Source organism: Sinohyriopsis cumingii, chromosome 6, assembly GCF_028554795.1.
Source record: "Sinohyriopsis cumingii isolate HCF-2022 chromosome 6, ASM2855479v2, whole genome shotgun sequence".
Taxonomy (NCBI): domain Eukaryota; kingdom Metazoa; phylum Mollusca; class Bivalvia; order Unionida; family Unionidae; genus Sinohyriopsis; species Sinohyriopsis cumingii.
The window spans coordinates 1,878,223-1,903,891 of NC_142966.1; the positions used below are offsets into that span (position 1 = coordinate 1,878,223).

Below are 25,669 nucleotides of genomic sequence, written 5' to 3' on the forward strand. Positions count from 1 at the left end.
AAATGTTTCCAAGTTTAGATCAAAGATTTTATCAGGTAACATCAGGAACAAGTAAGACATGAGTACAGTTCAAGGCTCATGTTGTGTGTCTGCTGTGCATTTATCCAGTGTAGACCTTTGTCTGCTGATCTTATGCTTCTGATGTGTGTGACCATTTGGATGTGTACATAGAATAGTGGGACCCATAGTGGTTGAGTGGTCTTAAACACTCATGGTTATGGATCACTGCTGTCTCACCTCTGTGTGGGTTCAGCCAGTGTGGGTATGTGAGAAAGCTTGCCAGTAGCTTCTCATGGGTCAGTGGTTCTTTCCAGGGTTTTCTCAGGTTCTTCCTCCGCCAACCATTTATACTGGCTGCCATGTATAGCCTATCTTGTACTGAAAAATGGCGTTAAACCCTACAACAACAACAGCAACATTGAATAGTTTGCTAATCTTCTATTTATAGTAACTGTACATGACACATTTCCAAACAAAACATATGGGTTTCTTGAATTTGAAACCCTGTGTCACAGATTCAAAGTCAGTGTTGTGTATGTAAATATTTTATCAGTTTGTTTTGTGTCTGTATTCTTGTACTAATCCACATTGATTGTTTTGTGTCTGTATTCTTGTAATCCACATTGATTTTGCCAATTTGTGTCAAGAATTATAACTAACAGCAGATCCAGGTAAGTAGAAAAAATAAATGTATGTTTTTCATATGTTTTTTTTATAATTATGGCATGTTATATATAGTTTGCCCTTTTCATGCTCAGATTAAACTTTTATGCCACTTATATTAGTAATAATTATGCTTTTACCTTTATGGGGCTGAGATTTGGCATGTATGAACTTACAACAAAGCAGTTTAGGTTCTTTCCCTTTAATCTGGTACCTGGGTAACAGATCATTAGGATCGACTAGTGCCTAATAACTTTCTAAAATTTTGAAACCTTTAATCTGTACATATATCTCTCTATCTAGCTATATTTTGTGTTAAGGTCACTCTGGTTATGTTTTGTGTTTAGGTCACTGTGATTGAGCTGTTTATTCCGTGATAACCCATTATTGTTGCTATACACAGGGCTGTCAGGAAACTGAGTTTGTTAAATTCTCAGAGGATGCACTGTTTCTATGTGATGCTTCCCTTTGGATAATTTTGGTCAGCCATGACCAAATTTGGGGAATAGCTAACAGTTAGACTTGTGTAAAAAGACATGAAGCCAGTATGACTGATTAACAGTTGATCCTTCTCTGATGTGATGACCTCAAAAAACTGATGTTCTTTTGAAACACGCATTCAAGGACCTGTGATTGTTTGGCAGATAAATGCTGCCCTTTGTTGTTTTAATATTGTTTAAATTGGTGATAACATGTATATCAATCATGAAAGTAATCAAAGCTCTCAGAGTTCAGATTGGACAATCTAGTCCAATGATTAAATAGCAATAATAATAATAGCAATAATGATAATAACAATAATAATAGCAATAATAATAATAATAACAGCTGCTTCACTGCATGTGATTTAGACAAAAGTATCAGTAGAGTGTTTCGACTCATAAAATGTCTCTGTGAAATCTGTTTTCATTTCTGGGGAAATGGACACTACAACGAAAAAATAGATGAAAGTGAGAGCTTATGTGGAGCAACAAAGAGAACTCAAAATAAGAATGTGTATTTACTGCTGACTTCCATCTTGACTATGATGAATGATGCTGATAAAAAATTTGGCAGAACTATGAACATGCGAACTGAGTGGGAGAAGTAGTTACCATGGTTTAAAAAGTAGAATCAGTCAATGTTAATGTTTTCCACTAGCAGCAACATCATCATTATTGACATTATTAATGTTTTCCACCAACAGCATCATTTTCATTGCTGACAGTGTTGTTTTGTGGTAAACTTTTTGAAAGACAGAACCTGTGGTTTTACTGCTAAGCATACTGTGTTATGTATATTTAATTTGTATTATTTGTTGACTTTTCTTACTTATTATGTTATATACATTTGTATTTTTTATGTGACCTTAGTACAAAATCATGTACACTGTGTACCTGACTAGAGACATTGATTTTGTAAACAGCAGAATATCTAGCTTGATATTTCTCAGTGATTGTGGATTAGATATTCAGATCATTATTAATGTAAACATGTTTATCTTAATCTTCTGAGCCTTGGACTTTGGAATAACCCAGTCTACCTGATGTTTCCCGTGTTCGTTTTTTAATAATTTTAGTAATAGATGTTGTATTGTTGACAACATAGTGTTCTAGAAATGAACAGTTGACCCTCATCCTAGTTCTGATGTTTTATCTTAGCTTTTTATAATATAATGTTGTTTACTTGAGAAATTACTCATTTTGCATTAACATCTTTAGCAGAATCAGTCTTGTTGTGTTTAGTATTTCATTGGATGGAGTTATTTATTTCAAATATTATTCACTGTAAATACAAGGTGCTCATCAATAATGTTCTTGGACAAAAACATTAATGTTGAATTATAATGAATTCAGACAAGAACATTTTTGGATTATAATATTTTGTTACATCAAAATACTCTTAGCATATCACCACAATCCAGGCTATTGGCACATTAGCACTTTGAGACTATAGGTACATCAACACATTATCTGGAATTCATTTGGAATTTTATACATTTGGACTTACGATACAATGTTCAGGACTATTTGGGATTTAATTCACAATACTGTAAGTTCTTTTTAAACTTTCATTTTGTATTCTAGGGAAATAAATTATTTGTTGGTTTTTGCTTATTTCTGTTACTTAGGATGTAGAGTCATAATAACTGAAACAGGTTAAACACTGGGTTGTACAAAAGCCTTGATATACAAAACTAAAGTTTCATTTCACTTATCCAGAGACAATTTAAAAATTTCAGAATATTTGTTTCAGAGGAAATCCTTTTAGCTACTACCAGAGAGCACTTATCAGTAATGCAGCAACCAGTGCACTCCGGTTACACCAGAGGTTGCCAAATTTTCACTTCAGTCGGGAATTCTTTAGTCAACTTTTCCTGGAGGACAGCTGTCACTATCTCTTTTTCTCCCTGATCTTTATGAACAGCTACCCGATCACAAGTATCCTTTGAATTAGTTTTGTATGGATGATTTAGAGATATGCAATGAACTGTATAGATCATCTAGAGATATCATTGTATGGATCATCTAGATATATAGATATATGCAATGAACTGAATGGATCATCTAGAGATATGTAATGCATTCTATGGATCATCTTGATATATGCAATGAACTGTATGGATCATCTACAGCAGTGGTTCCCAAAGTGGTCAGTACCATCCCCTTGATGCTGAGTAATGCTTGTTACCGGGTATGTTAGGGGGTGCTGAGGATAACCAAGGGGTGGTGTCCCAAAAACAATTGGGAACAACTGATCTTATCTAAAGATATGCAATGCATTGCATGGATCATCAAGAGATAGTTCATTGCATTGTATGGATCATCTAGATATGCAGTTAGCTGTGTTGATCATTTAGAGATATGCAGTGCATTGCATGGATCATCAAGAGATAATGCAGTGCATTGTATGGATCATCTAGAGATATGCAGCTAACTCTGTGGATCATCTAGAGATATGCATTGCATTGCATGGATCATCAAGAGATAATACAGTGCATTGTATGGATCATCTAGAGATATGCAATGCATTGTGTGGATCATCTAGAGATATGCAGTTAGCTGTGTGGATCATCTAGAGATATGTAATTAGCTGTGTGGATCATCTAGAGATATGCAATGCATTGTATGGATCATCTAGAGATATGCAGTGCATTGTGTGGATCATTTTGAGATATGCAATGAATTGCATGGATCATCTAGAGATATGCAATGCATTGTGTGTATCATTTAGAGATATGCAGTGCATTGTGTGGATCATCTAGAGGTATGCAATTAGCTGTGTGGATCATCTAGAGATATGCAATGCATTGTGTGGATCATCTAGAGATATGCAATGCATTGCATGGATCATCTAGAGATATGCAATGCATTGTGTGTATCATTTAGAGATATGCAGTGCATTGTGTGGATCATTTAGAGATATGCAATTAGCTGTGTGGATCATCTAGAGATATGCAATGCATTGTGTGGATCATCTAGAGATACACAATGAATTGCATGGATCATCTAGAGATATGCAATGCAATGTGTGGATCATCTAGAGATATGCAGTTAGTTGTGTGGATCATCTTGAGATATACAGTGCAATGTATGGATCATCTAGAGATATGCAATGCATTGTGTGGATCTAGAGATATGCAGTGCATTGTGTGGATCATCTAGAGATCTGCAGTGCATTGTGTGGATCATCTAAAGATATGCAATGCATTGTATGGATCATCTAGAGATATGCAATTAGCTGTGTGGATCATCTAGAGCTATGCAGTGCATTGTGTGGATCATCTAAAGATATGCAATGCATTGTATGGATCATCTAGAGATATGCAATTAGCTGTGTGGATCATCTAGAGCTATGCAATGTGTGTGGATCATCTAGAGATATGCAATGCAATATGTGGATCATTTAGAGATATGCAATGCACTGAATGGATCATCTAGAGATGAGCAATCCATTGTATGGGTCATCTAGAGATATGAAATGCATTGTCTGGATCATCTAGAAATATGCAATACATTATGTGGCTCATCTAGAAATATGCAGTGCATTGTATGGATCATCTAGAGATATGCAGTGCATTGTATGGATCATCTAGAGATATGCAATGCATTGTGTGGATCATCTAGAAATATGCAACGCATTGTGTGGATCATCTAGAAATATGCAGTGCATTGTGTGGATCATCTAGAGATATGCAATGCATTGCGTGGATCATCTAGAGATATGCAATGAACTGTATGGATCATCTAGAGATACACCACTCCCTCGATGACTCGTGCCCTGATATCTCACTAACCCGCTTATAACGCGGGATTGGGCATGGATCCCATTTTTGAAACCAGAAATTACCCCAAAAATTGATCCCGATTTGTTGAACTTGAAGATCAAAATTGGCAATGGAAACTTTGATGTATTGCTCGTTTTATCATCGAAAATGGTAGATAGGACCTGTAAATTTTATTCAACACTGAAATATCAAATTTAAAAATTGGTTATACCATTTTTTATATTTTTTTTTTACAAATGACATTCCTAGTACATGGCATTCAAAGATATTTAAGGAAATTTTGATCAATGAAAATGTCACTTACGCAATGTAAATACAAATTAAATAATTTTTTTGTCAACTGAAATTTGTATTCTAGTTCTATCTTTTAGTTCCTTTTAAGTTTAGTCATCATAAATGCAATGTGTCCTCTTGTGATTAAACATAAAATGTGTCAATCTACTGTAACAGCTATGTCCACGAGCATTTCTCTGAGATCATAATTAAGTGGCGACAGTGTTTTGATAACTGACTTCTGGAAGTATTTGTTATATTGTTGTACTGAATTAAAAGCTGGCCTCCTTTGTATTATCACGTTAATTATGTCTTTTGAATCAAATAAAGGAGGTGCAATAAAAGAAAAGTTAAAAGGCATGAAAATCCTACAAACTTAAAATCTAGTAGCCCTGGTCATATGTCGGGTGAACTCACTTCATCTGATCAATCAGACACTTATAAATGTTATTGTGTATGTAACATAAACTACCTTAAATTAATTGACTTTTTCATAACTGTGATCAAAGATAAGGCAGCCAAGTGAAATGAATACTTTGTAAAATAAAGAGCTTGGTTTCACAGATATGGACCATTGTGGGCAAGTGAGTTTCAAAGAATTTTTTGAACTGGCACATAAAGATATCCTCAAGGATGATAAAAAGTTTCATTATTACTTCCAATGAAATCACAACATCAATATTGTACTAATAACAATACAAAAAATTTAGTTTTGATGTGGACGACTGTCTTACGAAATAAATGTCGCATGTTTTTGACAAAAAAGGAATTTTGTTTGGTGGTGTATCAACAGTTAGTCTAGGTCCCTGCTCTGTGGCCTCCTGATTTGGCAGTATAATATTAAACACCACTACGGGAACCAGACTCATCAAGAAAACAAAAAGCAGTGATGTAATACACAGATTTTTCGTGTACACATGATGGTTGTTGAAATCAGTTGGAACAATCTTTCATATGTTGGGGGGCCCCAAGTGGTCTACAGCACTCTCCATTACGGATCACTGCCATCTCACCTCTGTGTGGGTTTGAGTTTTGGATTCGGCTAATGTGGGTATGTGAGAAAGCTTGCCTGTAGCTTCTCATGGGTCGATGGTTCTTTTCGGGGTTTTCCTGGGTTCTTCCTCCACCATTAATACTGGCCGCCATGTATAACCTATCGTGTGCTGAAAAATGGCGTTAAACCCTACAACAACGACAACAACTTTCATATGTTGGACATTTTGAAAATAAATATTATTTAAACAGAATAATGAACAACTTCATTAGAAAAAGTGCATTATTAAAAATTATTATCGACGTGATTGTAAAATGAGGATTCAGTCAATAAACAGCCCAGTTCCCTAACGCCGCTGCCCCCCCCCCCACGTTTTCTTGATATCAAAATGAATTTTGTTCCTTTTATGGAGGTCCCTCCATAACTCGTGCCTGGCTTATAGTGCAGTGTATATTTGTGGATCCCGTTGTGTGCGAGTTATTGAGGGAGAGGTGTATGCAGTATGACTGGTGGGGGAAAACCCTGGGAAAATACCACTAAGAACCACCAACCCATGGGAAGCTAATGGCAGCTTTCTCACATACCCCCATTGGCACATTTTAAGTAAAGCGACGGAATATTTCATTTGTTAGCATTTATATAAAAAAATGAATTAGTGTATATTGGTATGCTGTGAAATTGGCAATGGCTATAACTGAGACTTGAAAAGAAAGAACTCTCAGGTATGATTTTTGCTGATTAAAACTAGCTTTTCCATATGCCTGATGAAATGAGCATCTATGTTTTGGTTGTTTCCTGGAATTTTCTTGCAAACACTTTCCCATTGATGATGATGATAAGCATGTAATAATGAAAATGAGTTAGTGTTGATGATATAAATGAAATAATGTTTGTAAAGTTTAAATGGTAAGCCATTTAGACACTGGATTAAATAATAGACAGCCAAATTTGCTGCCTTCTACTTCATGTTTAATTCTAACATACATTAATTAATTGTAAAGAATATAAACAGACCAATCGCATTGTAAGGTATAATACATAAACAAGCATATAAACAGATCAATCTCTTTGTAAAGTATTATAAATAGACAAGAATATAAACAGACATCATCATATTTTCTCTATGAAGTCCGGACTTTAAGGTGTGTGCCATTTTGACTTGTGTATTAAATGACCTTTGGTATATTTTTATAGGATTATGTGTCCCCAAATATTTTCTTTATTTCCTTAATTGCAAACAGTGGCATTGGTTCCAGTATTTCTCTTTGCGATTCTGCATGCCTGTAACTATACCATAAATATTTTAGATGTGAGTACAATTTTTCCATTATACTTGAATTTCAGCTTGCTGTAACAAGGTATTGTATTATACTTGAATTTCAGTTTGCTGTAACAAGGTATTTTATTAATATTCATGTTTCTTAGGGATTATAAATGGGAATTTATTTTTCTTACAGCTAGTAACTTGTAGTAGTGAGTAAGGCGGGGTGTCTATAGCCAGATTTTCCTACCTAAAGAAAGATTTGTCTCCCTTTAACTTTTAGCAAATTTTTATGACCCCAAACAGTTGTTTCACTTTAGATTTAAATTCTTCATTGAGTGAGTGTGTAAATATCTTTGTATTAATTTGCAGTATTGTTTATGGTACTTTTGAGTAGGTATCTGAAAAGTCTTATTGAAGAAATCTTAGAGACATTTAGTGCTGTTAAACATATTTTTCTCTGCATCAAGGAAGCTGTCAGAGTTACTTCATTTAATATTCCGTATCTCATTTAAGATTTTTTTCATCCATTGTGATATGCCTCTGATGTGTTTGTCATTTACCAGATATAAAAGTAAATAAAATACAAGATAATCATACTTTGAAATCTCCAAAGATATTCTGAAGCTATAATTTTGCTTGAATGCTTTTGTGTAATGATGTATTATGTGTATGTATTCATATGTTCATACAATTTTGGTACTTGTTTTAGGTATTAGGACCCAATTCCATGATGTTTATAAGGAATCTAGTGAATAAATTGAAGGCCCAGCAAGTCAGCATTCTCCGTTTTGTTGCATGTTCTGAGATATTCCTTATGCCAGCACTCATGTTCATGATGTTTAGGTAAGTTATGTTATTTTGGTCATTGCAATAGGAGGTTTTATGGAGTAGTTCTTTAACCAGTATTGACCTAGTCTGTAGGTCAAGGGTAACATGAAACTAATATTGACCTGGACTGGAGGCTAAGTGTAACCTTATGTTGATATTGACCTAGGCTGGAGGCTAAGTGTAACTTTACGGTGATATTGACCTAGGCTGGAGGCTAAATGTAACTTTACGGTGATATTGACCTAGGCTGGAGGCTAAGTGTAACTTTAAGTTGATATTGACCTAGGCTGGAGGCTAAGTGTAACTTTAAGGTGATATTGACCAAGGCTGGAGGCTAAGTGTAACTTTAAGGTGATGTTGACCAAGGCTGGAGGCTAAGTGTAACTTTAAGGTGATGTTGACCAAGGCTGGAGGCTAAGTGTAACTTTAAGGTGATATTGACCAAGGCTGGAGGCTAAGTGTAACTTTAAGGTGATATTGACCTAGACTGGAGGCTAAGTGTAACTTTAAGTTGATATTGACCAAGGCTGGAGGCTAAGTGTAACTTTAAGGTGATATTGACCTAGGCTGGAGGCTAAGTGTAACTTTAAGTTGATATTGACCTAGGCTGGAGGCTAAGTGTAACTTTAAGGTGATATTGACCAAGGCTGGAGGCTAAGTGTAACTTTAAGGTGATATTGACCTAGGCTGGAGGCTAAGTGTAACTTTAAGTTGATATTGACTTAGGCTGGAGGCTAAGTGTAACTTTAAGGTGATATTGACCTAGGCTGGAGGCTAAGTGTAACTTTAAGTTGATATTGACCTAGGCTGGAGGCTAAGTGTAACTTTAAGGTGATATTGACCTAGGCTGGAGGCTAAGTGTAACTTTAAGGTGATATTGACCTAGGCTGGAGGCTAAGTGTAACTTTAAGTTGATATTGACCTAGGCTGGAGGCTAAGTGTAACTTTAAGGTGATATTGACCAAGGCTGGAGGCTAAGTGTAACTTTAAGGTGATATTGACCTAGGCTGGAGGCTAAGCGTAACTTTAAGTTGATATTGACCTAGGCTGGAGGCTAAGCGTAACTTTAAGGTGATATTGACCAAGGCTGGAGGCTAAGTGTAACTTTAAGGTGATATTGACCTAGGCTGGAGGCTAAGTGTAACTTTAAGGTGATATTGACCTAGGCTGGAGGCTAAGTGTAACTTTAAGGTGATATTGACCAAGGCTGGAGGCTAAGTGTAACTTTAAGGTGATATTGATCAAGGCTGGAGGCTAAGTGTAACTTTAAGGTGATATTGACCTAGGCTGGAGGCTAAGTGTAACTTTAAGGTGATATTGACCTAGGCTGGAGGCTAAGTGTAACTTTAAGTTGATATTGACCTAGGCTGGAGGCTAAGTGTAACTTTAAGTTGATATTGACCTAGGCTGGAGGCTAAGTGTAACTTTAAGGTGATATTGACCAAGGCTGGAGGCTAAGTGTAACTTTAAGTTGATATTGACCTAGGCTGGAGGCTAAATGTAACTTTAAGGTGATATTGACCAAGGCTGGAGGCTAAGTGTAACTTTAAGGTGATATTGACCTAGGCTGGAGGCTAAGTGTAACTTTAAGTTGATATTGATCTAGGCTGGAGGCTAAGTGTAACTTTAAGGTGATATTGACCAAGGCTGGAGGCTAAGTGTAACTTTAAGGTGATATTGACCTAGGCTGGAGGTTAAGTGTAACTTTAAGGTGATATTGACCAAGGCTGGAGGTTAAGTGTAACTTTTAAGTTGATATTGATCTAGGCTGGAGGCTAAGTGTAACTTTAAGTTGATATTGATCTAGGCTGGAGGCTAAGTGTAACTTTAAGGTGATATTGACCAAGTCTGGAGGCTAAGTGTAACTTTAAGGTGATATTGACCAAGGCTGGAGGCTAAGTGTAACTTTAAGGTGATATTGATCAAGGCTGGACGCTAAGTGTAACTTTAAGGTGATATTGACCTAGGCTGGAGGCTAAGTGTAACTTTAAGGTGATATTGACCTAGGCTGGAGGCTAAGTGTAACTTTAAGGTGATATTGACCTAGGCTGGAGGCTAAGTGTAACTTTAAGTTGATATTGATCTAGGCTGGAGGCTAAATGTAACTTTAAGGTGATATTGACCAAGTCTGGAGGCTAAGTGTAACTTTAAGGTGATATTGACCAAGGCTGGAGGCTAAGTGTAACTTTAAGGTGATATTGATCAAGGCTGGACGCTAAGTGTAACTTTAAGGTGATATTGACCAAGGCTGGAGGCTAAGTGTAACTTTAAGGTGATATTGACCTAGGCTGGAGGCTAAGTGTAACTTTAAGGTGATATTGACCTAGGCTGGAGGCTAAGTGTAACTTTAAGTTGATATTGATCTAGGCTGGAGGCTAAGTGTAACTTTAAGGTGATATTGACCAAGTCTGGAGGCTAAGTGTAACTTTAAGGTGATATTGACCAAGGCTGGAGGCTAAGTGTAACTTTAAGGTGATATTTATCAAGTCTGGAGGCTAAGTGTAACTTTAAGGTGATATTGACCTAGGCTGGAGGCTAAGTGTAACTTTAAGGTGATATTGACCTAGGCTGGAGGCTAAGTGTAACTTTAAGGTGATATTGACCTAGGCTGGAGGCTAAGTGTAACTTTAAGGTGATATTGACCTAGGCTGGAGGCTAAGTGTAACTTTAAGTTGATATTGACCTAGGCTGGAGGCTAAGTGTAACTTTAAGTTGATATTGACCAAGGCTGGAGGCTAAGTGTAACTTTAAGGTGATATTGACCTAGGCTGGAGGCTAAGTGTAACTTTAAGGTGATATTGACCTAGGCTGGAGGCTAAGTGTAACTTTAAGGTGATATTGACCAAGGCTGGAGGTTAAGGTTACTTAAAACTGATATTGACCTAGGCTAGAGTATAAGGGTCACATAAAACCATTATTGACCAAGGCTGGGGGCTAAGAGTAACATTTATGATGTTCAGGTAAGCGGTTATAATGCAGTTGAGAAACTTTGTCAGGTGTACTATGTGGTATATACTCAACTTTGGATTGTGTTTAGAGATTGTCCTCAGATGGTATACAACAGTTGTGGAAGTTGAATCTATCCCGTTTGTGAGTGGGCAGAGATTTCTGTATTTACGTGTAATTGGGTGTGTAATGATAACTGCATGCAGATAGTGCTGCTTTTACTAGAATGCCATTTTGAAAGTGCTACTAACAGGGGCATTATGTAAGGTCAGATCTGGATTAGACTTTCACAGATGGATGTGTCATACATTCATAAATATAATGCACTTTTCAAGACATACATTCAGAAAAATGTGGTGTCATCAGCCAAAACAACTTATTTCTTTAAAGCTGTGAAAATGTTGTCACAGATGGTAAATGAAAAAAGCTAATCTAAATTCTTACTTTGGATCCTATCACCAGTGTCAGTAGATGAGTCTCGATATCAAGTTTGCTTTCTAGGTGGGACAGTTTGGGATGTGTCATTAGATCAGTCTCGATATCAAGTTTGCTTTCTAGGTGGGACAACTCGTAACATTTAATAGATCAGTCTTGATATCAAGTTTGCTTTCTAGGTGGGACAGTATGGGACAATTAGTAGATCAGTCTTGATATCAAGTTTGCTTTTTTAGGTGGGACAATTTGGGACATTTAGTAGATAAGTCTTGATATCAAGTTTGCTTTCTTGGTGGGACAGTTAGGGACATTTAGTTCCCAACTGAATGTACATGTCACTAGACTTCTGTATGAAGTGTTATCATTTTCATTTGCTCATACTTCCTTGACTGATTGCATCAAAATTAGGCATATAGTATTTTGATGCCACATATTTGCTAAACTTTCATGCTGGTGTGCATGCCAAGAGCTTCTTTTATTTGCATTCTTTTCTTCCAGAGCTTGGTCCATGTACTTTTCTTCCAGAGCTTGGTCCATGTACTTTTCTTCCAGAGCTTGGTCCATGCACTGTTTTTCCAGAGCTTGGTCCATGCACTTTTCTTCCAGAGCTTGGTCCATGCACTTTTCTTCCAGGGCTTGGTTCATGTACTTTTCTTCCAGAGCTTGGTCCATGTACTTTTCTTCCAGAGCTTGGTCCATGTACTTTTCTTCCAGAGCTTGGTCCATGTACTTTCTTTGACAAATCTCCATTGTATCTTAAGGCCAGCATTACTTCAAGACATTACTCAGGATTCCTATGCTATTAGGAAATTGGGAAAAAGAATGTGAATCCCTTTAATTTTGCAAATTTTAATCAAAGTCAGCAGTTAAAACTGCTATTTTTCAGCTGTCACTTGATCAAAGGAAGAATACATTATCGGGTTGTAATTGCGCTTTTGATTTCTTATCAGTATTTTGGAGGTTTGTGAAACTTTTAAGTCCTTAAGGTACAAATGTTGTATAGATCATTTTGGATGCTTGCAGTAAACACATTGTATAGTCAATCCAAGTGCTCAGGTGAGTGGATTGATCAAGTAGGCTGGTTACCCTGTAGTCTGCTCCATGTCTGTATATTATCTTATGCAGGAGGGATGAAGACCAGTCCAGTATCACACTGTGTCAACATATTGTATGTGATTATGATACATTTTAGAGAAAATTAATAAGCATATCCTCTCCATTTTTCTTTTGCTTTAATTAATGAAAATGTATTGTGATTAATCTTTGCCTATTATTTAGTATGTAGCACTGTGGACACTGTGTTAAGTGTTTTCATCAAGAGTGACCATTGCCACCACTCCCAGCAACAACTCACATTTGCAGTGAATTTTGCTAGATACATAGAAATCTTCTGACTGCTGGTGTATTTTTGACAGTGACTCCATTAAATATAGCCAGTAGTTTGATTACATTCAGAATATATGCAAGGGGAAAGAGTAGGTTTTAAAAAATTCACTCATTTTTTGTACGAAGATATATAATTTGTAAGGGCTTTTTTGTCAAAATTTAAAACAGCCTCTTTTTTCTTCATGCCAACATCTAAGCAAATTCAACATTGATATTGTGTAAATTTAATTGAGTTACATGCAGAATAATATGAATTTCAGTAGTTATGTTTGGTCTGATGGTACATCCTGTGGTTATGCTTGGTCAAATGGTACATCCTGTGGTTATGCTTGGTCAAATGGTACATCCTGTGGTTATGCTTGGTCAAATGGTACATCATGTGGTTATGCTTGGTCAAATGGTACATCCAGTGGTTATGCTTGGTCAGATGGTACATCATGTGGTTATGCTTGGTCAAATGGTACATCCCGTGGTTATGCTTGGTCAAATGGTACATCCTGTGGTTATGCTTGGTCAAATGGTACATCCTGTGGTTTCCGACATGGTCGATGTCTGTTTCAGATGTTATGGAAGAGACTCAAAATAGAAACAGCTTTTAAAGTTTAAACATGCATTATTTCTGAGTCAGACTGTTTTTTGGTCTTCATCAATTTAACATTACAAAACATTTTACCATGTATATGTGATAATGTAATCAAGGAAGTGAATTTAACATTGATTACAAACATTTTACCATGTATATGTCATAATGTAATCAAGGAAGTGAATTTAACATTGATTACAAACATTTTACCACTTATATGTGATAATGTAATCAAGGAAGTGAATTTAACATTGATTACAAACATTTTACCATGTATATGTGATAATGTAATCAAGGAAGTGAATTTAACATTGATTACGAACATTTTACCATGTATATGTCATAATGTAATCAAGGAAGTGAATTTAACATTGATTACAAACATTTTACCATGTATATGTCATAATGTAATCAAGGAAGTGAATTTAACATTGATTACAAACATTTTACCATGTATATGTCATAATGTAATCAAGGAAGTGAAAGATGCCAGAAATCACTGCACATGGATGACCTTGTCCTGATCATCTGGTTCTAAATTATGTATGGCTTGCTTAATCAGTCTTTCATTTGCACTAGTAATTACATTTTATATGGTTTTAAATGTCTTTTTAGGACTATTGCAGTTTATAGTGTCTTTTACAGTGCTCTTTATCATGTATTTTCAGTGGTAGGGTCAGCATTCTTTTGCCAGTTGTGTACTATAGATTCCTCACTCTGCGATATTCCTCCAGAAGAAACCCTTACAACAGGTGAGTATAGGATATGTGAGTTAGATATTTGTATGTATTATCTCCATAATTTTTGTTGAAAAGTTGTGGATTATTTTGATCTGTCCTTTGGTTGAGAGAAGTGTGGATTAGTTGATCCATCCTTTGAGGGCAGTGTGGATTATTTTATCCATCTCGATTAAGGAAGTGTGGAGCATTTGATCCATCGTTTGAGGGATGTGTGGATTGTTTGATCCATCCTTTGATCAAGGGAAGTATGCATTATTTGATCCATCCTTTGAATTCAGGGATATGTGGATTATTTGATCCACCCTTTTGATCAAAGGAAGTGTGGATTATTTAATCCATCCTTTGAATTGAGGGAAGTGTTGATTATTTCATGCATCCTTTGAATTGAGGGATATGTGAATTATTTGATCCACTGTTTTGATCGAGGGAAGTGTGAATTATTTGATCCAACCTTTGATCATGGGAAGATTATTTGAACCTTCTTTTGATTAAGCAAAGTGTTGCTTATTTGATCAATCTTTTAGAGACGCAACTCCTCCAACAACCTTTAAGACAGTCTTCAAACTTTGGGATATAGTTGGGGCTGGCTGATTAGTATGTATGTTTAGGGGATATAGTTGGGGCTGGCTGATCAGTTTGTATGTTTAGGGGATATAGTTGGGGCTGGCTGATCAGTTTGTATGTTTAGGGGATATAGTTGGGGCTGGCTGATCAGTTTGTATGTTATGGGGATATAGGTGGGGCTGGCTGATCAGTTTGTATGTTTAGGGGATATAGTTGGGGCTGGCTGATCAGTTTGTATGTTATGGGGATATAGTTGGGGCTGATCATGAATTTGCCACTTTTGCTGGATTCACATCTGAAACTTTTGCTGATGAGACAATAATTAAGTGCAGAATCCCGCAGAGATTTCCTTTGGATATGTATAAACAAATTTGTCTTTTGCTGTGCCAAACTAACATTAGAAGAAATTCATCCTATTAATAGAACAGTCATTCATGCTCCTACTGGCAGACACAGGTAGATATAGGATGCTTAGGATTTCTTCTTCCTCCTTCTCCTCCTCCTTACTTATTCTCCAGATGTAATGTGATCAGGTAAAGTTTTTGATGCAGAAAGTAATGTTTTTTTGTCAGTTATGTTTCTCCAGTAATACTTACCTGATCACATCACAAATAATCTATCCCACCATTCCCCAGGTTTTGCTGTTGTGAAAACAGGTACATAAGAGTTGGTTCCCTTTGTATAATCTATAAACGGGAAGATGTTCTCGTCTTTCTGAAGGGCTGGATTTGGAATTAACAGAGAAAGTTATCCAAATATAATGTGATCAGGTAAGTTTTGTCTGTAAAACAAACATATTTTCACTTGTGCTTTTCACAATTTTCTGAGGTTTCTCTCACAGGGATATATACTCTGGCTGTATTTGTGTCTATGTTTCTCAGTTCTGTTATAAATGAACAATTAACTTTATTGGTCTATCTTTGTTTCATGATATACCTTTCAGTGTCATTTTATTTGTCTAGCCTAAGGTATACTGTACTTCAGTTCATCTCAGTACTTGATCTGGCTTGTGAATTATGTCAAATTACCTGGTGTTAGATGCCCCAATTTTAGACTTGTGTCTGTCATTTGCATCCAGATAAGTTCTTGTGAATATAACTTGTTGACCTGTATACACTTTGATTGCAGTCTGTAATTACAGGTATCAACACAATAAGCAGGACAAAGTACATGGGTTGTAAGCATTTGAAGTTGGTGGAAGGTAGCCATATTACATATGCATTTCAGGTCACACCTACAACATATACTTATGATGTCCAAACAAATTAATAAGCCAAGTGAGAGAGCAAGAAAATGCAACAGCAAAGATGTGTGGACTTCATTAATACTGCTGCTGACATTGCCTTCACATCCAAAACAGTTCTTTTCATCAGCTCCTCTGTGGCTAGTACCCTCTTGGTATGGCAGCCCATTTGGACTAGAGGTGGAAATAATAACACATCACAGTAGTGGTTGTGGTGATCTGCCCAGGAATATGCAGTGCTGGACTTGGCATCAGATGCTAATTAACTATGAACAACACCAACTCTGACACAACCTTAACCTCGGCTTGAACTTCCCAGATCTGGCTATGGCAAATTTTTTTCCCAATATACCAGTCCCAACTTAAAGAAAGAAATGGCTCCCATCATCTGAAAATCCTAATGGCCCTGAGGATCTACTATTCTATCCTTTTGACACGTTCCGATTCGAGAAAGACTTAGATATGGCCCAGATGATCTACTATGGGATACTTTTCACACATTCCAATTGGGGGAAGACTCAGATATGGCCCAGATGATGTACTATGCTACCCATTTGACACATTCCAATTGGGGGAAGACTCAGATATGGCCCAGATGATCTACTATGCTATCCTTTTCACACATTCCAATTGGGGAAAGACTCAGATATGGCCCAGATGATCTACTATGCTATCCTTTTCACACATTCCAATTCGGGGGAGACTCAGATATGGCCTAGATGATCTACTGTGCTATCCTTTTCACACATTCCAATTGGGGAAAGACTTAGATATGGCCCAGATGATCTACTATGCTATCCTTTTGACACATTCCGATTGGGGAAAGACTCAGATATGGCCCAGATGATCTACTATGCTATCCTTTTCACACATTCCAATTGGGGAAGACTCAGATATGGCCCAGATGATCTACTATGCTATCCTTTTCACACATTCCAATTGCGGAAAGACTTAGATATGGCCCAGATGATCTACTATGCTATCCTTTTGACACATTCCAGTTGGGGGAAGATTCAGATATGGCCCAGATGATCTACTATGCTACCCTTTTAACACATTCCAATTGGGGAAGACTCAGATATGGCCCAGATGATCTACTATGCTACCCTTTTAACACATTCCAATTGGGGGAGACTCAGATATGGCCCAGATGATCTACTATGCTATCCTTTTCAAACATTCCAGATGGGGGAAGACTTAGATATGACCAGTTTGTAATTGGGTGATTTTTCTAATTTGTTTGCATAATATATTGTGCATATACTAAATACATGGGCAAGCTTAGCATTTGTTTTTTTTGGAAATGTACAAATATTTTGTATTACAATTTTCAGAACTGTCTGGGATGGCATGGGTATTTAGGCAATTTCTCTGACCTGGCTAGATAGTACCATTGGTAACCAGAATTCAGAGTTCTTGTGTCTGAGTCAAGTACATCACTTTGAGACTCGAGTTCTTAATTTGGTTTCTGTTGCAACCTTAATGCTTATTTCAGATGAGATGCATTGAATTCCACAAATAACTGTGACAGTGTTTTGCTTACTCAGACCTCCAAAACATAGGAGTCATTTAGGAATAGAAATTATATTTTGTTAGAAAAGTTTTGAATCATGTTAGATGCATTGATGTCCATGAATTGATTGAATTTTTTCTTTCTTTCACTTCAGAACTTTGTTCACTGAGTTGAGGGTGACAGTAGATTACATTTGCAACAAACCACAATGTCCACAGTTGGTACGAAATATATGTTCCAAGGTGATTAATTTAATCTCACGTCTGGCACCACAAGTTCCCACCCAGCAATGAATAGCATTAGAAGCACGTCTTCATTTCTGGAGCCATATGAAAACTAGTCTAGTAAAGTGTTCTATTCATATTACGTGTATTCAAATGTGTACAAAACTTTTGTAAGGGTGCTGATTAAACAAACATTTGTTATGTAAAGCTTCAGGGAAAGAAGTTTAATGTGTACAAACTTTGTGAAAAGCATCATCCATCATGCTGCATGACAACACAATACCAGTCAAGATTCTGGTGATTTTACAACACAGTACCATTCAAGATTCTGGTAATTTTGCAACACAGTACCAGTCAGGATTCTGGTAATTTGACAATACAACACCAGTCAATATTCTGGTAATTTTACAACACAAAATCAGTCAGGATTCTGGTAATTTTACAACAGAATACCAATCGTAGACCTGGAATACTAGTCAAAGTACCAGAAATTTCACTGGGATTTTGTTACAATACTAACACGTGTTGGAGATTATTTGAAATTAAAATATCATTGACTGGTTCATTAAAACTGATCAACTATAGATTTTAATTGGCTGCAGTATTTGTATTTTGTTTTTTCATGGATATCATCATTTTTGTGTACTGTAAAATGAAGAATATTTGCTGCATTGTGAATTTTGTTCTTTTTGTGGATCTCGAAACTAAATAAATTTAAATCCAAACAAGTTTGCTTACTCTCAGACTTGTCCTATACATCATATTATTAATGTATGAACCCCAAATATGTTGTCCCTACAAAATCACTTTCAGGCAGAAAATGAGGAAATTGAACCCCAGAAAATGTCTCATTCTTTGTGATGGTGAAGTTGCTTGTATCCCATAATGTTTAATTGCATACTAGCATATTTTTCATCTACTATGTTATTGTTGCATGGGTTGTACTAAACAATGGAAATGTCTTCATCCCAGTAAGTTTGAACATTAAAAAAGAAACCTAATTAATTATTTTTGATTATTGTAATTAATGACCATTTCATTCAGGATGTTCTGACTACAGACCACAGGTCTTTTAAGACATCTTTTCATTGCAGATGTATTTACTGGTGTTATAAAAATAGGGGTCATCTAGAGTTCATTTATATTATTCAGTGTATTTTGGTTTTAAGTTCCTCACTTAGATTTAGGTATCAGATATTGCAATGTAGATAATGCATAGTGTGTGCATATGTGTCAAACTACTGAATTTAACATAAGTAGCATAATCAGGTCACTAGTACAGGTTTCATGTATCGATAGAATTATATGTGTTCATGTATCCTATTTTAGTTTGCTTTATAAGCACTATCACTATGTTGTGAAGGCAGTGTCACTAGGTTGTAAGGGCAGTGTCACTATGTTGTAAAGGCAGTGTCACTATGTTGTAAAGGCAGTATTGCTGTGTTGTAAAGGCAGTGTCACTATGTTGTAAAGGCAGTATCACAGTGTTGTAAAGATTTCTTAATAGTAGCTGTATTTAAATGGTATCTTCATTTTCTTTTCTTACTATCCTGAATCAACCAGGCATGCTTACCTGCAGTTAGTGATAGGTACGGTCATTCAATTAATTTATATTTTGTCAGTTTCTGTTAATAGTAAATTTGTTGTAAAAACCTGATACAGAATTCTAATTATGGGAGGTCCCTCTGTAAAGATAAAACTTGGTAACCTAATTGTTATTTACTAATTCATTTATTATATGTGAACAGTACTGGATGTTAGTGTTCTGTTGTGTTAGATGATATAATCACCCTAATTTTATTCTGATCTTATGTGCATCAATTTGTGTGACTTTGCAAGAAAATGTGAATTTTTTTCAGTATGTCGGTTTGGAACATGCTACTGATGATGGGGGAGGGGGAGATGATGTTATTTTCACATGAAAGTGTACATTGGATATTTAAATTCAAGCTTATGGCAACCAAAAAACCCACCAAAAGTTATCTCACATGAGTACAAATTGGATACGCAATATTGTTCAACTTATAAAGGGTTAATGTCATGCTTTACATGCATTTGTGTACCTCTGTCAATTGTGTTGTCTCCCCTTGCACACATGCATTTATGTATCATGGCCATAGCAAACTTTGGACAATATATTTTTTCAACATCTTTTTCTAATATTCAGTTTTCAGGTAGAGTATTTTGAGATCACCCACAAATGATATACACGATTTATACATAGAGGTGGAAATAATTGGTTCTTTATTGTTTACCATGAAAAAGTTTTCTTTACAATTTTGGTCATACTAAAACAGTTTGGTGGCAAACAAATGAGACAACAACTTTGTGACTGTTAGCAACATACCAAGGAGTAGGTGCACATGTACTTCAAAATTAGTGGTAAATATGAGTTAATTTAGTGTTGGAATGTATTGTAGTATGTGGTATTTCAGCATAAATTACCAGAGTAAATTTAGTGTTGGAATGGACTGTATTATGTGCTATTTCAGTATAAATAACCAGAGTACTATATGCTGAAGTGATAGTGTCATATAATGTGCATTTAACACTGGACACACCAAAATATCATAAATATAAAGAAGGTCTATATTATTGCATCACTTCCCATTACTGGATGTCAGTGTCCCTTGATTGACACATTTTCATTGGCATTTAGGTGCCATTTATAACCAGATGGGACTGCCTGGACATTTAGCAACCATTTATAACCAGATGGGACTGTCAGGACTTTTAACTACCATTTATAACCAGATGTGACTGTCAGGACATTTAGCTACCATTTATAACCAGATGGGACTGTCAGGACTTTTAGCAACGATTTATAACGAGATGGGATTGTCAGGACTTTTAACTACCATTTATAACCAGATGGGACTGTCAGGACATTCAGCAACCATGTATAACCAGATGAGACTGCCAAAACATTTAGCTACTGTTATAACCAGATGGGACTGTCAAAACATTTAAGTACCACTCATAACCAGATGACACAATGCTTCTTCAAAATGATATTTATCTGATTTCCTACAAGAACACGATAACTACAAATTATTTACAATATGTGCAACTTTTGTTGAGACTCCTTGAAGAAAGTTCAGCCTAGGGATCAATTTTTAGTATCCATATGTCTATCCACACCCAAAATCAATGCTAGTGTAGCTTGTTTGGAATTAGCTCGATGTTAAATTTTTTTGTATGTAAATAAAAGGCTGGCTTAACAAAAAAAGCAGTCTCATTTTTAGAAAATCTTATTTAATTTGAAGCAGTTAAATATATTGAGAATCCTTGTATCAAGCATTGATGAAGCTGTACAGTTTGAATTATAGTGACATTTATCTTTGAAAGACAATCAAGGGACCAAAGCATTTGATCTTTATGCACGGCTTAAAAATGATATTTGCATTTTGCTAGTTCTCATACTGCTAGCAAGGAAAAAAGAAGTATTGACATGTGCTAGTCCACATTGAAAATAGTAGGACTTACGTTATTGAAAATATTAGAAGTATCAAAATACTGCATATATGGAACAAAGTTAATTTCACACCGTTTCTAAGGACACGTGTTTTTCATTCAAAGGCGTCCTTCATATTGTGGTAACCGTGTCCATAAACTTAATAAAATCAAACAATAAATTTTACCCTTTATAAGCAGATGCCTTGTATAATGCTGTGTTCATAAAGTTATAAATATTACCTTATATAGTCAAGTGTCCTATATATAGTGATTAACAGTAAGGAGTCATAAATGTGCTCATTGTAATCAGGTGTCCTGTAGGTAGAGGCTGTCACAAATGACACAGGTGTTCTGTATAGAAATATTGCCACAAAGGACAGTTAAATGTTGCCTTTTATAATCAGATATCATGTATAGAGGTTGCCAGTAGGACCTATAGTGTTGCCTTTATAATCAGGTGTCCTGCATTGAGAGATGACCACTACAGTAGGTTTAATGTATTTTCTGTTCTAACATTAAACGTATAACAAGTTCCCATAACCTTTGTCTAGCACTCTGAGACGCGGCATTGACACCAGCAGGCACTTGATTTGGAGTAAGTTGTATAACAAATTGGCTGCTCTTCACTCCCTATCTGACAAGTGAAATGATTTTACAATGGCAGTTTTACAAAGGATGTTGAGCAGTGGATATTTACATTGAGGCCTTACAATGGAGACATTCATTTCTTTGACTAACTTCCTTTCAGTTATTGTCAAGTAATCTTGCATGTAATCTTTTGTAAATATCTAAAATTATACATATTTTTCATGTCCAATTATTATAGGCAAAATAATTTTTTTAATGCTTTTATATTGCAGATTTTAAATGGGAACACTTCTCCAAATATTTAATGGAAATAAATATTTTCGCATTTTATCGATAGAGCATATGCAAAATTACATACGGTTTTGTTCTTTTGACAGTGTAATCTACGTCGGGCCCATTAAGATCTCATGCCCATGATATGTGGGCTCATTGTAGGCATATGTAAATTTTTAAAGTTAGATTCTGCTTTTTAGATTTACTGGTGACAGACCTGAAGAGCATATGAGATGGTCTGTTATCCATTGCTCATCCATCCATTAGCACAAGTTTTTTTCACTAATTGGAGGATTGCCACAAAACTGTACAGTCATCTGGTCTTTTTGGTCCTAACTTAAAATGGTGCCACTTGAACATCCAGTATGATTCCACAGAGACCTTATTGAAAATCTTGTTATGATTGCTCCCCCAGAATGGATCAGAATATGAAGATGATGTTTTCACTAAATGATTTTTAGTAATGTCTAGTTTGTCAAAAATGAAAATGGTGCCAGTCTGATATCCACTTTGATCACCATACGTATTGAAAATAAATATGTCATCACCACTTCTAAACAAAAGGACATTGATATGGAGTTTCCACCAGAATTCTTATGATGTCTAGTTGGTTCTAAAAGAAAATGGTGCTGATTTGACATACACATTGGCTGATTTTAAGTCTTATTATTGATGAAATATATCAGTGATTGTTTTATTCTGAGTTCCTGGGAATTCTTGTTGGCCAGTAGAGCATCAGTCCCTTCTAGGTACTCCTGTTACGTTTAGTATAATGCTTTAAGCATCAATAGCTGATGAATTATGAAACAAAGGTATCACTTTTGATTGACACAAGCAGTGTTAAGGCCTACTGTTTATGGCAGCAAAAGTAAGGTGAGGGTGTACTTTCTAAAGCAGCATCACTTATGTCTGCTGTCTATAGAAACAAAGTTATGTCTGCTGTCAATAGCAACAAAATTATGTCTGCTGTCTGTAGCAACAAAGTTAGGTCTGCTGTCAGTAGCAACAAAGTTATGTCTGCTGTCAGTGGCAACAAAGTTATGTCTGCTGTCTGTAGCAACAAAGTTAGGTCTTCTGTCAGTAGCGACAAAGTTCGGTCTTCTGTCAGTAGCAACAAAGTTAGGTCTACTGTCTGTAGCAACAAAGTTAGGTCTTCTGTCTGTAGCAACAAAAAGTTAGGTCTTCTGTCAGTAGCAACAAAGTTAGGTCTACTGTCTGTAGCAACAAAGTTAGGTCTTCTGTCAGTGGCAACAAAGTTATGTCTGCTATCTGTAGCAACAAAGTATGGTCTACTATATCTGTAACAACAATAGTAAGGTCTACTGTTTACAACAGCAATGCTAAACTCTGCTTTTAATGGTTTTTGAATGTTGTGTACTGTGAATTCATTTGTTTTCATGGGTGTAAAGTTTCATGACTTTATTAGTACTTGTAGTTCATGGATTGGGGAAGAAGTTTCTACCATGTGATTACTATTCATTGAAATTTTTCTATAGTGTCACTAACAGCTGTACCCAGATTTGCCAGGATTCGTGATCCCAATTTCATAAAACATCCCAACTCTTAGTAAAATGTCAGCTAAAATTTGGTGTGCTAATTTTTTATTAGTTACAATAGGATAATCAGCATAAACATATAACAGAAAATTCTGCCTTGTTTCTTTTTAAAAACTTAATCAAGAAAACTTGGCCTTGTTATTTGGAACTTAATACAGAAAACTCCGCCTTGTTATTTTGGAAATTATTACAGAAAACTCAGCCTAGTTATTTTGGAACTTAATACATAAACCTCAGCCTTGTATTTTTGGAACTCAATACTGAAAACTCAGCCAAGTTATTTGGAACAATACAGAGAACACAGGCTAGTTATTTGGAACTTATTACAGAAAACACAGGCTAGTTATTTGGAACTTATTACAGAAAACACAGGCTAGTTATTTGGAACTTAATACAGAAAACACAGGCTAGTTATTTGGAACTTAATACTGAAAACTCAGCCTAGTTATTTGGAACAATACAGAGAACACAGGCTAGTTATTTGGAACTTATTACAGAAAACACAGGCTAGTTATTTGGAACTTAATACAGAAAACACAGGCTAGTTATTTGGAACTTAATACTAAAAACTCAGCCTAGTTATTTGGAACAATACAGAGAACACAGGCTAGTTTTTTGGAACTTATTACAGAAAACTCAGCCTAGTTATTTGGAACAATACAGAGAACACAGGCTAGTTATTTGGAACTTATTACAGAAAACACAGGCTAGTTATTTGGAACTTAATACAGAGAACACATGCTAGTTATTTGGAACTTATTACAGAAAACACAGGCTAGTTATTTGGAACTTAATACTGAAAACTCAGCCTAGTTATTTGAACAATACAGAAAACACAGGCTAGTTTTTTGGAACTTATTACAGAAAACTCAGCCTAGTTACTTGGAACAATACAGAAACCTCAGCCTATTTATTGGAACAATACAGAAAACTCAGCCTAGTTATTTTGGAACAATACAGAAACTTCAGCCTAGTTATTTGGAACAATACAGGCTAGTTATTTGGAATTTATTACAGTTATATGTTTGCAAAGTTTATATTGTGATAATAATTTGAGTTGGGCACATACTAAAATTGAAATGTTTTATGAAACCAGGTCTAGCTGACATAATATCATTCTTGGGACAAAGCATTGTGTGGAACAGAAGATTAGATAAATTGTGAGTAGTCAACAATATTATTTGGTGTGATGTCTGTCTGAATAATTAGTTTTCATTGTGAATCCTTAAATGTCATTGATGATGAAAATAAATACATTTTATTGGAATTTAGAGTTGGTTCTTTTTTCATTTGAAATAGTTTTGAAACAATACTTTTGATGGCCTGTGTGTTGGCATGAAGTGGTCTTTGAATTGTTAACCTGTCCATACATTTCCTTGAGTCCGTACTACTTTGAATTGTTAATCTGTCCAGACATTTCCTTGAGTCTGTACTACTTTGGAGTTTTAATCTTTTTATACATTTCCTTGAGTCCATACTAAAGTTTGTTTCTGCTGTATTTTTTGTTTAATTTTATGAACTCAAATAAAATGTGATTGCTTATTACTGAGATCTAGGTCAAGTTTCATTTTCATTTTTAATTGTCAAAATTTGATGGAGTTTTTGCCCCTGTTTGAGTGAGGAATTTGTCTGTCCATCATAAATTTCATTTCTAAACAGTTATGCTTGAAAACCGCTCTGGTGGCCCAGTGGTTAGATCGTCCGCCGCACCACAACATTCAGTTTCGACCACACATCGTTTGAACTAGTCCAAACTACACTCACACTGGAGCAAAGGTCAGACCATTTTTTCTGCCTATACCGCCCTCCTCCTAGTAGAAAAAACGAGCTGTCTGAACCTCTCTTTTTAGAGCAGTTTCCAAATCTCCTGGAG

The 25,669-nt window shown here is 35.8% G+C and overlaps 1 protein-coding gene across 3 annotated transcripts in view; it reads left to right on the forward strand.

Moving 5' to 3' along the window:
* LOC149796268 (transmembrane protein 33-like) overlaps positions 1-25,063 on the forward strand; it is a 31,326-nt gene extending 6,263 nt beyond the window's left edge. For all 3 annotated transcript variants that reach the window (XM_089960907.1, XM_089960906.1, XM_089960905.1), the window contains exons 4-8: positions 2,899-3,083; positions 7,439-7,506; positions 8,171-8,304; positions 14,308-14,391; positions 17,854-25,063. In XM_089960907.1, coding sequence (XP_089817033.1) covers positions 2,899-3,083; positions 7,439-7,506; positions 8,171-8,304; positions 14,308-14,391; positions 17,854-17,992 — 610 coding nt within the window. In that variant the 3' untranslated portion in view covers positions 17,993-25,063. The remainder of the gene's footprint in view (positions 1-2,898; positions 3,084-7,438; positions 7,507-8,170; positions 8,305-14,307; positions 14,392-17,853) is intronic.
* The last annotated feature ends 606 nt before the right edge of the window (positions 25,064-25,669 follow it).